The 17309-nt window shown below is 37.0% G+C and overlaps 1 protein-coding gene across 5 annotated transcripts in view; it reads right to left on the bottom strand.

Annotated features, from left to right (window-relative positions):
* Positions 1-253: 253 nt before the first annotated feature.
* The window catches only part of osbpl1a (oxysterol binding protein-like 1A), a 37416-nt gene continuing 20360 nt past the window's right edge, over positions 254-17309 (bottom strand). For 4 of the 5 annotated variants that reach the window (XM_066647502.1, XM_066647503.1, XM_066647505.1 and 1 more), the window contains 12 exons: positions 13282-13357; positions 12599-12733; positions 11943-12040; positions 9725-9907; positions 9365-9472; positions 9178-9267; positions 8745-8871; positions 7907-8017; positions 7380-7503; positions 6015-6105; positions 2928-2948; positions 254-1198 (listed from right to left, as the gene is read on the bottom strand). In XM_066647502.1, coding sequence (XP_066503599.1) covers positions 1096-1198; positions 2928-2948; positions 6015-6105; positions 7380-7503; positions 7907-8017; positions 8745-8871; positions 9178-9267; positions 9365-9472; positions 9725-9907; positions 11943-12040; positions 12599-12733; positions 13282-13357 — 1267 coding nt within the window. In that variant the 3' untranslated portion in view covers positions 254-1095. The remainder of the gene's footprint in view (positions 1199-2927; positions 2949-6014; positions 6106-7379; positions 7504-7906; positions 8018-8744; positions 8872-9177; positions 9268-9364; positions 9473-9724; positions 9908-11942; positions 12041-12598; positions 12734-13281; positions 13358-17309) is intronic. The other variant, XM_066647504.1, reaches the window with a different exon arrangement.

Raw genomic sequence — 17309 nt, 5'->3', positions numbered from 1 at the left:
TATTGTAAAGGCAGCAGCTCCTTGTGGCTTTGTTTAATCTGTACCTCATCAAAGAAATTTGCTGCTATGAGACAATTACCCTAGACCCCCCTGGTTAAAGTTAGCCCCCCCGATCATTCATCTCTAGTTGACAGCCCTCCTGTAGGTAATGGGTTAGAAAGAGCTGCTTTAGTGTTTTTTTCCTGCTGTAGCACTAATCATGATTCACTCATGAAAATAAACAGTCTGACATCTATTTGCATCTAATTAGGTTTTTATTTTTTAGTGATGTAACTGCAGATTTACAGTGTAATATATACATCATATTTCAAATAAATCATTTATATATTTTGGAATAAAACTATAAAATAAACAAACAACAACTGAAACAAAATATCCATGGGTTAAAATTAGTTGCAGAGGAGTTCTTCAAATAGCCCATATTAATTGATTAAATTAATTTAATTGTACATTTCCATACCGTTTATATTGAACAAGTTTTTCACATTGTTGGGTTCTTGAAGACACTATATATGTACACAAACACACGATCATATTAGTGAAGATAAGCAACTAAAACAAATGTTTAAGTTGTGTAAAATAAGTTTGGAAATGATTTTGCTAAACAAGCAATGTGTCCAACATAAATCCGTTATATAATACAGTAATGAGAACTGCAAGAATATCTCATTAAACAAAAATAAGACTCTGAAATAAACAGCAGCATCAAGGAGTGTCTTGCATTACTGTTGAATACATGCATAGAGGGCACAAAATACTCTGAAATATCATTCAAAACGGCATTGTCCTTAGTTTGTACAGAGAGCTAGAGGTTTAAAATCTCTGTGCTCTAAAATGCAACAGAGGATAACCAAACCCTAGTATAACATTTTGGACTATATTATTTTTAATATTAATATTATTTTTGTGATCATTATTGCTATTTTGTACCTGACAGTTTATCCAGGGGCTCCTCTTGGTGTAATTAATTTTTGTAACACTGTACTAAAACCAGTAGGGAGGGGGTGTGGTTTCCAACCCTCGCACAAAGTTTACATAGTACAGTTTCTGCAGTGCTGGAGGTAACAGATCAATACAAGGTTTAAACGTAACAGATCAATAAATATCAGGCACTTCGGAATAATCCCGGTTCCAGTAGCTGGAGGTGAACAGCCAATCTGGAGCATTGTTGTGTGGGTTTGGTCCCTGCTGAAACCACCTGCTCGAAGACAGTAAACACAACAACACCATCAGGCAAGGTCGGTATTGACCAAAGCAGGGTATTCTAAAGCTGTGCTTCTCAATCCTGAATCATCACGGCCCTGTACAGTTAAAACATTATTTTCCATTCAATTTTCTCCTCAGTATATAAAATAGATCTCCCCCAATTGCATAGTGCTACAAAGGCGGGAATGGCTTTATCAGAGTCATGTGAAACACTATCACGTTAGCAAACTCCTGCTAATAAAGACAGAAAGCACATTCTTTGTTTTTTTGTTATATTTGGGGGCTTGTTTGCTTTTGTACAGGGTGAGTAAATATGCTATTATTTGATATGCTACATGACCACCTTCCCATTGACAAAACTTGCCCCTGATCCAAAATGTCAGCTTTCAAGATGGTAGCCATATTCTGGACACCCATTATTTCCCACTCACCCATTATTTGCTGGGATATTAAGATAAAAGGGTTGTCCTACGACTTTTGACTCCCCTGTATTTATGGCTTTAAGAGTTGATAAATGAACCTCAGAGTATTTCTGCCATATGTGTCTTGGTAGCAGAGAAAGTACAATACATGCAGGAGAATTGGAATTGTATGACTAGGATTGAGAAACACTTCAGAATGGCAGTTTCAACAGTTAGGTGAACGCTAAAACATGTCAACAGCCTCTCAAGGGTGTTAATAAGCAAACCATGGATCAGACCTTTAGATAATGACTGCTCAACTACAGTGATTACAAGACTTTTAAACTAAATCACTGGATTTTCAGACACACAGAAATATCAGTATTTATGAACATTGAAGACAATCATATATATGCACAGTAACTATGGAAAATACAGTGGTAGAAGTTAATAGAGAACAGCTATAGTTTTTTCTGTCCTTAACCAGTATATTTAATCCTATAGTAACCCTGCAAACAGAGAGCTTGCTTTAACACTTTATCTATTTCAGTTCTAATAACTATGGAGGGTTTTTTGTGACAATCTTATCTAATTAAATGAATAGAGAAACATAATTAAAAGGAGATTTCAATGTTTCATTAAATAATTCAAATTTGAAATAAAATTTGTGATTTATTTAATTGTGTATAAAATGTATTATTTAAATCATTTAATTTACTATTTAACTATTCATATATATCTCCTCACAACTCCTCACAGACAGTCACCCGGAGCGGGAATCGAACCCACAACCTCTAGGCCCCTGGAGCCTGCGCCACCGTGCCTCCCAGTTCGGCACTTGGGAGTGTTTATTTATGTATGTCATTTCTTTATTAATTTAATTATATAATATTGTCACACCCTCCATAGATAACAAACTGATTATTTGTATTATGCGCATTGTCATTTGAGAAAACACTAAAATATGTAGAACATTGGGCCTACAAACCACAGCTCTACAGAAGCCTTATTTCCTACAATAGGCATCTGTATTGAGCAGGTTTGAAAGATTGTTATTGTTTGCAGCTACAATTAGAAAGAGGGCACATTTCCAATTGCAAGAGTTGCAAATTTTAATATAACGACAAGAATCTGAGTTATCTGACTAATCAGAAACAAATATCCAATATGCTGTGACATTACAAAACTACAAGGCCTAGATATGGTATTACTCTTAAATTAAAGCAAGTTGGATATTTGTCTGAAAAAATCACAATTAGATATTTTCCCTAAATAGTTCAGCTCAAGTTGTTAAACACACAAAGTAAAAACAGCTCAAACCTGGGGCCAAAGACGGACCCTCTGCTCAGCACAGGAAATGCCACAGAACAGATGATAACAAGGGTGGAGAAATGAGTTTTAGTGTTAGCCACAAAACACCAATGAAGCCAGCATCAGACAGATTCTTAGCAAATAATTAGTCACAGTCCTCGTATATTTATATACAGATACATTCAGACTCAAAATTTTGAATAACTCTGGTCAAATATTATAAATAATAAAATAAACAATTAAAATATAAAAATGTCATAACTTTTACAAAACCACATTTAGTTTTTTCAGTGTTCCCTGTAGATATGTACAGGGGTTGGACAAAGAAACTGAAACGCCTGGTTTTAGACCACAATAATTTATTAGTATGGTGTAGGGCCTAGATTTGCAGCCAATACAGCGTCAATTGGTCTTGGGAATGACATATACAAGTCCTGCACAGTGGTCAGAGGGATTTAAGCCATTCTTCTTGCAGGGCATTGGCCAGGTCACTACGTGATGCTGGTGGAGGACAACGTTTCCTGAATCGCTCCTCCAAATCACACCAAAGTGGCTCAATAATATTTAGATCTGGTGACTGTGCAGGCCATGGGAGATGTTCAACTTCAATTTCATGTTCATCAAACCAATCTTTCACCTGTCCTGCTGTGTGTATTGGTGCATTGTCATCCTGATATACGGCACGGACTTCAGGATACAATGTTTGAACCATTGGATGCACATGGTCCTCCAGAATGATTCGGTAGTCCTTGGCAGTGACGCGCCCATCTAGCACAAGTATTGGACCAAGGGAATGCCATGATATGGCAGCCCAAACCATCACTGATGCACCCCCATGCTTCAACAATACATGTTTCACAGCCCAAGATTTGACCATTGAAACCGACGTTTGGCATTGGCATGAGTGACCAAAGGTTTGGCTATAGCAGCCCGGCCGTGTATATTGACCCTGTGGAGCTCTCGACTGACAGTTCTGATGGAAACAGGAGAGTTGAGGTGCACATTTAATTCTGCTGTGATTTGGGCAGCCGTGGTTTTATGTTTTCTGGATACAATCCGGGTTAGCACCTGAACATCCATTTCAGACAGCTTCCTCTTGCGTCCACAGTTAATCCTGTTGGATGTGTTTCGTCCTTCTTGGTGGTATGCTGACATTACCCTGGATACCGTGGCTCTTGATACTTGCTGTCTTGGTCACAGATGCGCCAGCAAGACATGCACCAACATGTCATCTTTTGAACTCTGGTATGTCACCCATAATGTTGTGTGCATTGCAATATTTTGAGCAAAACTGTGCTCTTACCCTGCTAATTGAACCTTCACACTCTGCTCTTACTGGTGCAATGTGCAATTAATGAAGATTGGCCACCAGGCTGGTCCAATTTAGCCATGAAACCTCCCACACTAAAATGACAGGTGTTTCAGTTTCATTGTCCAACCCCTATAAAAAAAAATTTTTTTTTTTTTTTTTTAAATCAACAAAACATTTAATTTGACCAGAGTACCCAAACTCTGTATTAATAAAGAGCATGGCGCAAAATATGATATAATGTATTAGGTATATTATTCCTGTATAGGACAAAGTTGTATATATTTTATGCTGTTTGCCTAACCCTAACCCTTATGCCTATAGTTTCAGGGATTCACCCTGAGGCCATAAAAAAACATTTTTTTTTTTTCATATTTAGGTTTGTTTCATTACAGCCGTATGTGTAAAAGTCACATACTTACTACAATGTTATTTTAACATTTTTACATAAATGTTATTCATCCTCATGATGGCTGTAACACTGCACTGATTAGAAACTTATAGGAAACAAAATGGAGTAGGTCAACTGGTCACTTTTACACTGGCATCTCTTTTATCATTTGTTAATTTAAAACTAAGCCTCTCCCATATAAACCAATGAATAAATAAATAAATACATTTTATAAAGAGATCCTGTTTACAAATTCCATTTCCATAAAAACTGTGTTGCTGTGGAAAATATAGATATAAACAGAAATCAATAATGTGCACAAATTTAACTCTACCTTTAGATGAAAATAGTACAAATTTTGTTGCCTGCAACACATTCAAAAAAAGTTGGGACAGCGGCATGTTTACCACTGTTGTGTCATCTCTTCATTTATAAACACTGTAAACATTTGGGAATTAAAATCTCTAGTTTTCAAAGTGAAATGTTTTTGCAGAATATTGGATTTCCACTGCTCAAAAGCTCTGGGTCTGCATTACAGTTTTGTCTGTTTTATAATTCACCAGTTGTTTTCAATGGGGTCTTTATAGGTTTGGAATATTTTAGCATCTCAACTAATTTACTTAAGCCATTCTGTTGTAATGCTAATAGAATGCGGATTGGCATGCTCTTACTGAAATAATCAATGTTCCCCAAAAATGAAATTGTCCGGTTGGCAACATATTGCACCAAACCCCAATACTGTTCTCTATTAATGGTGCTTTTCACCCATGCCATGTGCACTAATGCACCTCCACACCATCAAATCACTTTTTAGCCCAGAAGATGCAGCATCCCTTATTTCCAAAAATAACAAAACATTTTTGATTTGTCAGACCACAGAACATATTTGTACTTTGCCTCAGTCCATCTTTAATGAGGTTTTCGGATCCTGTTTATATATAGATGTTAATTTGAGAAACCTTATTCTTGAATCTGCCTGCAGTCTTTAACAGAATAGTGAACACCTTTCAACTTTTATTTCTGAAAGACTTCTTTGAGATGCTTTTTTAAAACCCAATCCTGCTACTGACGTGTTGCCAATTACGTGGGGGGGGGCATGTCATTGCATTCTGTTTTTATTTACATGTTACACCGCATCCCAGCTTTTCTGGAAACAGGTTAAATAATATATTACAAATGGGTGAAATAAAATAAATAAAAAATAATAATAATAAAATAAAAACAAATCTAAAAGTAATTAGTTTGTGCCACACTCTCCCCTCTACACCATGTCCATCTACAGAAAGGAGTCGAAGAGTGAGATGAGGCGTAGTTAATAATTATGATGCAGTGCATAAAATTTTAGTATATCAAGTAGTCTGTAATAAAGGAAAGAGAACGTGTAAAGCTTCTGCACCTCGTCTTCCACTCCTCTTCAGACTTGGAGCGGTTCTTGCGTGCAGCTCGCTGCTTCTCTTCCAGACGCTTCTTCTCCAGACTCGCCAGGTCTGTGGACACAGGGCAGAAATCAGAGGTCAGACATTAATATAATCATTAGTTTTGAATGTGCCTACCACATGTTTGGAAGGCCCTACAAATTAGGCCAACTTCACAATATTACAAAGGCACAATTATGTCACCTGCTGACACTGTCTGAATACATATAAAAACCTCACAAGTAAATTATACCATCTAGTGTAAAGTCTTGCAGAGGTTTATAATATTCTTTTTATTTATTTTGCCAGTCATGTAATGTGGCCACATTAAAGGCAACATCTATGATTGTGGGCAACTGCAGTTCTCTCTGGTTTGTTTAGCTTCAGAAGCTCGGCATCTTTTAAGGTGGAATGGAATATTTGAGGAGAAAAACGTACATGTTTGTACATGGGTGAAGTTTAACTTGTACGTCAATTTTCATTCACTGTTTGAATTAGCACAGAAACTCATTTGTTACTCAAGTTGTTCAGTCTGTTCCAAACTAAATAATCTGAAACAGCAGTCAATATTACCTACCTGTGGAGCAGGAATAAAGCAATATCCTCATATTTTTATCATCATTTCCAACATTTGGAGGACTCTTCGCCATTAATCGGCCGTGAGCAGAAAGAGAGGAAACCTGGCACGTCTGACAGAGCCCCTTTGTTTTTTTACCCGTTTACTGACACTGGGGTTTCATAAACACATTAGACCAGTTTCAAGTGCAAACAAACTGGAGAGCTAGCAAACGAATAGGTAAAATCTTCTGAATTTTGTTAAAAGTGTTTCTGAGTAAAATCCTGAACAATGCCTAAATGATGAAATTCATGAGAACTGTTCTAGGTAAGGGGCTGTCTTGTGACATCAGTGAAAACAACAATCACAGTATGTAACATATACTATTACCTTGCATATATATATTTTTTATATATCAGTATTACTACCTCTGCCCTTTTTCCAACAATGCAAATAATCATGTGCAATAACTTCTCATGTGCAACAATCTCTGTATGGGTTATATGTTTGTGAGTATGTAAGTTTTTAAGTCTTTTTCTCCATTGTTTTTATTGCGTCACTGTTTTTTCCCCACTTCTTATCAAATGCCTAAGATTGTGTGCTGCTGTAACAAGTGAATTTCCCTGATGTGGGATCAATAAAGTCAAGTCTACGTCTAAAGGTAACTACTTATATATATATATAAATAAAGTAGATACCTTTAGACGTACCTTTAGACAATATATATATGTAAAGTAAAACCAAATTAAAAGGAAGAAACTGTAAATTTATATCTTGACAGACTCTTTACCAATGTCTCCATTCTCCATGGCGCGAATATCAGGTCTCAGTCTGCAGTCTGATTTGGGAACCACAGCTTCAATCTCTTCATCCAGCTCATTCAGCTGCATTGCAAATGTAGTGAAATTGTACATCTGTAATAGATAAAGCGCCATACTTAGTGCACTACAAAAAAATACCTTAGCATGTGAAGTCATCTTGAATCAACACAATATTTCATTATGATTTTCACTCAGAGTATTGAAGAAAGATTTCCCTGTAAAAGTTTGTTTCCTTTAATAATTTTACGTTTCAAGAAATAATGAGGATGTTTTAAAAAGCAATAATTAAAATGATCTGTCAACTGAATATGACACTTTTTCTATATATAAACACTTAAAACAATTAAAGCCAGGAAGAAAAACCAAGAAATAAAAATAATTTTAGTATAGGAACATTCATGTTTAAATCTACACCAGATTTGCCTTTCAAAGGAATAATCGGAAGATTGATGTTTAAGTGACTGTGAGTGACTGGATGACTGTCTGAGTGAGACACCTGAGCAGAATTGGCTGGTCGAGGCGTGATTTTCCACAGCAGCTGACTGCCTGGTATCACCTCCAGAGAGTCGCCCCCTGGCTGTGGATTCTCCTGGTTCTCAACACTGGACTGGAGAAGCATGCAACATTTAATCAGCACTTGTGTCACTGGCATTTTAAACATCAGTACATGGAAGTATTAGATCCTTACATATTTTAATACTGCCTTTATTTATCTGTTATCCTCAATCCATTTGAAACTGTACTGCAATGCCTGCAAACATTTTAATTTTGTGAGAAAACAAAACATGAACCAGCCAATCAAAACACTAATAAAATATTCAAATATTTTTTTGTATAACATCATTTTTGTATAACAACAAGTATGTTGGATAATTTGCATCATAACAACAAGAACAAATGAGTTCCTCAAATAATTTATACAGTTGTTAGAGAGTTTGTTTTAACAAGCAAGCTAACAGCCATGTAAACAACTGCTTAGACTAATGTTTATTCTTCTATGTTAACTTGCATTTTTCATGATGTATATAAAATAGCGAAAAACATATTAAAAATTTGCTATTTCCCTAAACAGCCATGATATATGCAACTTTGATTGTTTTTAAGTTGCTTTGTGCAACTGTAAAGTTGCATGGAAATGATGTTGCATGCAGTTCAGCAATATAATCACAACTTTTCTCCCTGCCCCCTAGAAGTTGTCTAAGATTAGTAAGCTTAAAACACTCCACTCACTGCTGTGTCTTGTAGAAATATCTCATTAGTAGGACATATTGCAATTTTACAGTAATCAGGGAGCTTGTGTTACTCTCATCCATCATTTATCTAGTAAATTTGACCTGTATGGTGCTTTTCTTTTCTTCTGAAGCCTTCTTATCATTCTTCTTGTGAGCTTCATATGTTGCTGGATCTACTGTGTACATACACTCTGTCCACTTTCCATACAGCATACACACTTTCTTTTTGCTGTGTGAAAGACACAAACAGATAGGGAAATGTAGTAGGATGCCAAATGATGATAAAACTTTGTATGATCACAAATTCAACACCCACTTGACCAATTTGTTTCTTCTGAAATGAAGGCTATGTTCAGGAGAGACTGCTGCAGAGCTTCCACAAGCTCTGTGTGTGTGGTGTGTGTGCGCATGCACAGTTGACAGCAATGGATGACAGAGGCTGGCACATATGCATGAAATTCATCTGTGGTCTACACAATTTCTGAAATACGTTATGTAAATATAATAGTAGCAATCAGTCATAAATATCTCTTACCTTTTGTCGTGAATGTACCCTTCGACTTTGTGTAGTTCTTTACCAAAAAGACCGCAGGGTTTGAAGTTGAGGAAGCACTTCTCACCAGTTCTGTTGGAAAGAGTTGTACCCCATATTAGATATTCTTTGAGCTAGAAAGAGTTTTTGCAGATCTGAAAGCAGTGCCAGTGATTCAATCCCTCCCCACCTGTGGTTAATCACCTCCACATTGCCATACTGCTCAATCCACAGCTGCCCTACAATGATATTATGAACACAACATGTAGGGTTTGTCCATGTGTAAGCTTCATTATACCTGGAAAATATAACACAATGCATAGCAAAATAATTAGGGCTAAATAAAACCCAAGGAGACATGACCAGATTAGCCCAGAGTCAGTAATGTTTGGTTAATAGTTGAAAATAATCTGTCCCACTATACAGTCATTTTTCACATTACACAATATTACACCCATGAACTAAGGCATTAAGACCACTCGCAGATGAAAAATTGATTCAAGGCTCTAGAACTACTGGTGATAAATATGATTTACAGTGAAAGATTTACTTAGGTAGCTCCAGAGTGATAGTGCCCTTCGGCTCAGCTTCCACACTTTTACCCCAGAACTTCAGCTTTGGATAAATAGATCCATGGAATACAAAGTCCTTCTGCAAGCCCTCAGCATGAAAAGCACTAACTGGAGGATGGTGGCTCACTTGCTCCGATATCAACCGGAAACCTAAATCTTCCCTGAAAAAAACAAGTAAAAGTAAAATCTTAAGAACCATTAAGTATGATTGTTATGTTGAATGCTTTATGCGCTTTAATAATGTACAGGGTGGGCCATTTATATGGATACACCTTAATAAAATGGGAATGGTTGGTGATATTAACTTCCTGTTTGTGGCATATTATTATTTGGGAGGGGGAAAATTTTTCAAGATGGGTGGTGACCATGGTGGCCATTTTGAAGTCAGCCATTTTGGATCCAACTTCTGTTTTTTCAATGGGAAGTGGGTCATGTGACATCAAAATGAATGGGAATTTCACAAGAAAAACAATGGTGTTAAACAGTTTTAATGTAACTTCATTCTTTCATGAGTTCTTTACAAGTTTCTCTTTGTTTACAGCCATTGACATGTCGCTGAGGTTAACACGTGAGGAGTGGATAAAAATTGTGTTGAGGTCTGGTGAACGCAGTAACCAGGTCATTGCAGCAGATTTCAATGACACCGTTCAAGACCACCCATCTCCCATGCTACAGTTAGCAAACTGCTTGCCAGGTTTCGTGAAACTGGTTCAGTGTTGGATTTGCCAAAATGTGGACGCATGAAAACTGTCACTAATGAAGAAACATCAGTGGCTGTCCTAGCTTCATTCAGCAAGAGCCCACAGCGTAGCACTCGCCGCATGTCACTGGAGAGTGGCATCAGTCGAACATCCCTTCGGTGGATATTAGCTACTCACAAATGGCACACCCTTACAAACTCCAGCTGCTGCAGCATCTCAACCAGGATGACCCAGATCGGCGCACTGAATTTGCAGAATGGGCAAAACAAAAATTGGAACAGGACCCTAAGTTTACACAGAAGATTTTGTTCAATGATGAAGCAAACTTTTATGTGAATGGTGAAGTTAACAAACAAAATCACCGCTATTGGTCTGACACTAACCCACATTGAATAGATCCCTCCAAGACTGTTGGAACAAAAAAATTGACGGTATGGTGTGGTACATGGGGTACAAAAATAGTGGGGCCATTCTTCATCAATGGAAACCTCAAGGCCACTGGATATGCAAAACTGCTACATAATGATGTGTTTCCCTCTTTATGCACTGAAGCTGGCACATTCCCTGAGTTTTTCCAGCAAGATGGTGCACCACCACATTATGGGTGTCAGGTCCAAGCATTCCTAGATGAATAGTTTTCTGGAAAGTGAATTAGTCATCGTGGGCCAGTTGAATGGCCCCCAAGGTCTCCAGATCTGACCCCCTTAGACTTTTATTTTTGGGGTCATCTGAAGGCAACAGTCTATGCTGTGAAGATATGAGATGGGCAGCACCTGAAACTATGGATACTGGAAGCCTGTGCTAGCATTTCTCCTGTGGTGTTGCTATCAGTGTGTGAAAAGTGGGAGAAGAGTGTTGCATTGACAATCCAACACAATGGGCAGCACTTTGAACACATTTTATAAGTGGTCAGAAACTTGTAAAAAACTCATGAAAGAATAAAGTTACGTTAAAACCATGTAACACCATTGTTTTTCTTGTGAAATTCCCATTTAGTTTGATGTTTTACATGACCATCTTCCCATTGAAAAAACAAGTTGGATTCAAAATGGCCAACTTCAAAATGGCCACCATGGTCACCACCCATCTTGAAAAGTTTTCCCCCCTCCCATATACTAATGTGCCACAAACAGGAAGTTAATATCACCAACCATTTCCATTTTATTAAGGTGTATCCATATAAATGGCCCACTCTGTACTGTGATTTCTTGATGTACAGAATTCAAAAGCTATCACTTCTCCCCATCTTAAAATTCTAACATGCCCCCTAGTATTATGGGAAAATCATTTAAATTAGCAATATCGGTTTTATATACATATATTGTATTTATTAAAATGATATTGAAATTACTAAAACTGTAAGCTGCTCTGGAATGTACATGTACACATGATACATAATAAACAAGCTCCCTGATTACTGTAGAATTGCAAAACGTCCTACTAATAAGATATGTCTACAAGAGAGAGCAGTGAGTGGAGTGTTTTTTAAGCTTACCTGACCAGCTCATACGTCTCTCCCAGCAATGGATTGAAAGGTTTCCCCGTCCTCTCCCACTGGGATGCCACTGCTGACACAGCAAAAGCTGCCACACACTAAAAACACACATTTATCACATCATCACTTACTAACCAGTACTCACAGTATTATATGAGAAAAGTTGTAGCTGTAGTAATTTCAGAAAGCTATTACAAAAATAATAAACATATAAATAAATAAATAAAAATAAAGGTCATTTGCTATGTCTATATTTACAAGAAAGTAGCAATGAGTCATTTCTCCAATGATTTTTCTTCCCATTAATGAACAACAATTATGACAGCAGGTGGCCTGGGTGTTTTAGAGGTTTTGTGCTAAACCTGCTTTAAAAATACCTGTCCCTATACAGGAGACCTAGCTTATTGAAGGAAAAATTAGTTCATTTAGGGACTACAAAACCATGAGTTGTAGAAAAATATGTAAAAATGATAACTAGTCTCTTCAATAAATATTGCTTTTTTATTTTTTGGAGTATTTTTTTTTAATCACTTTTACCAGTTGAAACCTCAACAATTCTGTATTACACCTGTTCAGCCTAGTTGCTTTGCAGATATTTTATAGGTATTCCCAGTGTGGAGTGTTGTTCTGAAGTTCTGAAGAGCTGATTATGTTACCTTCATTCTCTCAATGGAGTCTGGGGACTTGTTAGCTATGTGGAGGAGGCTTGTATGCTCCATGTACTCTGTAAGTCTTTGTAAGAAGCTCAGCGGCTCATTGAAGATGACTGGCATCGTAATCTTAGACAACTCCTGGGGTGCAGGGAGAAAAGTTGTGCATTAGTGTTAGATTGTGGCTGTTAATACAACACACTCAAGGGGAATAATTAATATTTTTCCTATGCTGCAGAGCCTTGGGAGAGTATTCGATTAATATTCTAAATGTGAACATAATTCTTGATTAGATTAGATTCTTGATTAAATGCAATCAAAACAGAAGCAACCAAAAACAAAAAAGTTTATGGACACCAAGCAATAATATGTATTCCACAGAAAACAGTCAATTGATGCTAGGAGTGGGAAGATTATCACATGCTTCCTACAAAACATTTGAAACCAGCCACTGTGTCTCTTTAAACTGCTGCCAGCACATTATAACTTAAAAGTTCAATATATTTGGAGAAGAACACCAGCTACACAACACTGTTATGTCAGCGTACAGCTGCCTGTATTGGCTAGCATTGCACTGAGTGATGGGTAAGAGTTAAAATACCAACTTAGCATTTGAATAGACAAATAACATCAATCTTTGGAGTTTGGATCTGGAGAAATGTTAAGAATAGAAATGCATTATATTTTACCATTCCAATGGATTTTCTGAGGATGCTCCAAATGCTGAAGTCATTTCGGGAAAACATGGGGGCAGGCAAACTTGTTCTGTAAAAAATCAAAAACAACAGTAGGGTTCGTTCTGTAGACCATGACCAAATTATATTCCATTATACCCAGTAGGCCAGGATCTGGAATAAGGGGAGGCAGTAAAAACTAGACAATAAAAAGTATGTTGCAATATAAAAAGACATAAAACACACAATACATTTTTATGTAGTAAGCATGGAAAATCATTCTATTTCTACTGCTTTGAAAAGTTTATTTTCATTACTGAACTAAAGCACCTTCTCTACTCTAAATACCAGAGGAAGGTTTATTCAACTCTGCAACACTTTTTGCCCTAAGCCCTAAGGTGATTTAATGTAACATTTGTGATAATATTGAAGGGTAAGTATCAGGGATCTAAGCATTCAAAGCACATCAAAGCAGAACCTGACACACTCATTTTACACACCTTTTAGCTGTGTCAGTTAACCTCATTAAAAGTAAAAGTGTTTTATTCTCCCCACCTTCAGATAATTCAAATATATGACCCTCAGTGTCTTGTTCTTCTATTCAAAGAATTTTGGGTTTGTTTGTTTTTTTGCATTAAACATTATGGAATTGCAGTGGATGCAAGGGTAAAAGTTTTCTGCAATATGGTGTCCAGTTGTAAATGATGCATATTAAAGAGAACATATTTTGAAAGAAATCACTTGAGTTCACAAACCCACAACTATAAAATAAACCAAACCAGTCAGTTCTTATGGTCTGCAAAGATAAAAATAAGTCACTCTGATTTCGCGCTGCATTGTACATCGATGACTAGCACTTCAGAAATGTCCTTGCCTGAGTCTTTCCAATGACCTGGACCCAGGTATGCAGTACCGGTCAAATGTTTGAACACACCCACTCAGGGAGGGTTTCCTTTGTTTTGGGCCATTTTCCACATATCGTAAATATACGGGACCAGTCAAATGTTTGGACATCTTCGCATTCAATGGTTTTTCTTTGTTTTTTATTTTGTATATTGTAAATGAATATGGAAGACATTAAAGATATGTAGTAAATATGTATAAAAAATATGTAAACAAAACAGAACATGTTTTATACTTTAGATTCTTCAAAGTAGCCACCTTTTCCTTTGATGACAGCTTTAAACACTCTGAGTCAGCTTCATGAGGTTATCACCTGGAATGGTTTTCAGTGAACAGCTGTGGCCTCGTCCAGAGCTAATTTGTAGGACTGCTTGCCTTCTTAATGTGTTTGAGACTATAACTTGTGTTGTGCAGCGGTAGGGGCTGATACACAGTCCTATACAGTGAATAGCCCTATTCCATCAATGACTAATGAGAATATGTGTCCAAACCTTTGACTGGTATTGTATGTGAGAACTCATACGCAAGGTTAAAAGTAGCAAAACAAACAAGTACAGGGAAACAACTCTGCAGATTTAAATATGGAGAAAATAATAAACACAAGTATAATAATAATCAAATATGTCTTAGAAAAATGTCTCCTCCTGGTGCCTCACTCCTGAGCTGTCACTGGAGGGGGTGCTAGTCCTTCACGAGGCGACACACAGTCACACCTATGGACACTTTTGAGTAGCCAATCCACCTACCAATGTGTGTTTTGGACTGTGGGTGGAAACTGGAGCACCCAGAGGAAACCCACGTGGACATGGGGAGAACACACTAAACTCCTCACAGACAGTCACCTGGAGCAGGACTGGAACCCACAACATCCAGGACCCTGGAGCCGTGTGACAGCAACACCAACTGCTGCGCCACTGTTGCCACCCTCTATGTGGTATTGTCAAAGATATTTTATTAAGACCCCAAAGGACTTGTGGAAAATAGGTATATTATGTCCCTTGTGGGGGGGTAGCACAGTGGTGCAGCAGGTAGTGTCGCAGCCACACAGTTTGTGGTTCGGGTCCCGCTCTGGGTGACTGTATGTGAGGAGTTGGTGTGTTCTCCCCATGTCTGTGTGGGTTTCCTCCCACGGTCCAAAAACACACTTTGGCAGTTGGATTGGTGACTCAAAAGCGTCTGTAAGTGTGAATGTGTGAGTGTTGCCCTGTGAAGGACTGGCGCCCTCTACAGGGTGTATTCCCGCCTTGCGCCCAATTATTCCAGGTAGGAATTCCACTGGGACCTTGAACTGGATAAGTGCTTACAGATAATAAATGAATGAATGAAAGTCACTTGTGGGGGGGGGGGGGGGGGGCTGTTTTAGACTGGGGTTGAAACTGGATAAAAATAAATATCTGACAGGGTGATGGACTTCGACTCATTTCAAGTCATTTGTAAAATTTTTATTAAAACTTGGAGTCTAAAGGAAGTGAATATGTTAACTGCCATTATCAATCCAAGCACAGAGGCAAAGCTTGTCTAGACAGGAACTGTCACTCAGGTAATAGATGCTTTATATCTTATTCAAACTGGTTCTTGACCCCTATCGGTTTCGGCACGTGGCTTGAAAAGAAAGCTCAGCTTCATTTGATTTCCTGAAGATTCAGTACATTCCCGAAATTAACATTTGATCTGAGGCAGAACACTCCAAAATAAAAATACAATTTAAAAAACAAAAGACCTTTAGCAATATTCAATATCTTAAAGAAAAGCAGTGGATGTTTAATGATTAGCTTTTAAAAACTGGGTATTTAACAGCAAACACAGACTGTACACAATATAGAGTTACTGTAGCTGCAGATTCTAAGGGCTGGTTTCCAGGACAGGGGTTAAATTTAGTCCTGGACTATACCTTCCCTCCTATGGAAAATCACCAATTAAAATGCTGTGTAGTCCAGGACTAGGCTTAAAGGCCATGTCTACAATTGTGGGGAACTTTAGATCTCTCTGGTTTGTTTATATTCAGAAGCTCAGCATCTTTTAATGTGGCAAGTATGATTGAGCAGAAAAATGTCTGTTGTTTGTACGTGGCTGAAGTTTAACTTTGTAAGTTTTTTCACTGTTTGAATTACCACATGATTTTACTTGTAATTTGAGTTGTTTTGTTTTTTAGCATTTTCAGTTTGTGTTTACTTTCATGCAGCAGTCTTCAGAATTTAGAGTGGGTTTCTACCTAAATGCTCTGAAACAGCAAAAATAAATCAATATTTCCCACCTATGGAGCAGGAATACGCAATATCCTCATCTAATTTCATGATTTTCAATGTTTGGAGGTCTCTTTGCCATTTTGGAAGCCTAGCATGTATGACCAAGAAATTTTTTGTACTTTTTTTTTTTTACGGATTTACTGACATTAAAAATATATTGGACTGATTTCCAGCGAATAAACAGACTAGAGAGCTAGCAAACAGCTTCCAAATTTTATAAAAGTGTTTTTTTTATTACAATTGTGAACAGTGATCTAAGTAATCACTGTCTAGAAAATCACCCCTAGGACTTTTACCATTAATATTTAAACTTCAGTTTGAATTATCATGGAGTTAAAATTATTCATTTCAATGACAAACTGAAATAATTGAAACATTCTTAAGACATTAACATCCATTGAAAATTAATAAAACATTTTATTTTTTTTCCACATTGTTACCATTTGAAGATTTGATCCAAAAATAATGCTATGGTAAAATATTAACCACAGTAATCAATTAGTTATTGATTAATTATTGACTGTCATTAGTTAACATTTGTGCTCTTAAATAATTAGCTTAGAAATAATCTTGCTATTTTAGAGCATTTGCAGGTCATTATGAAAATGTATTTAGCAGAAAATTGGAGAGGGAGCTACTAGCGCACATCATTTGCATGGCTCAAATAAACTTAAGTAATAAATTCAGAATGGGACGAGAATGTACACCACAAATCACCAAATACCAAAACTCCTATTAAAAATACAACAGTATTACGTTTTACAATACTTTACTATAAAATAAGCAAGGCTGCTAGAAGTTTGCAGCTAAAAAAAAATCATTAGAGACTAAATTAAAAAGTATAATATAAAGTGATTTAAAAAGGTATGTAATTTAGCAAAACAGACACTTATA

This window comes from Hoplias malabaricus, chromosome 16, assembly GCF_029633855.1.
Source record: "Hoplias malabaricus isolate fHopMal1 chromosome 16, fHopMal1.hap1, whole genome shotgun sequence".
NCBI lineage: Eukaryota > Metazoa > Chordata > Actinopteri > Characiformes > Erythrinidae > Hoplias > Hoplias malabaricus.
Note: the sequence above shows the minus strand (reverse complement) of the source record. Positions and strands in the feature narration are given on the sequence as shown.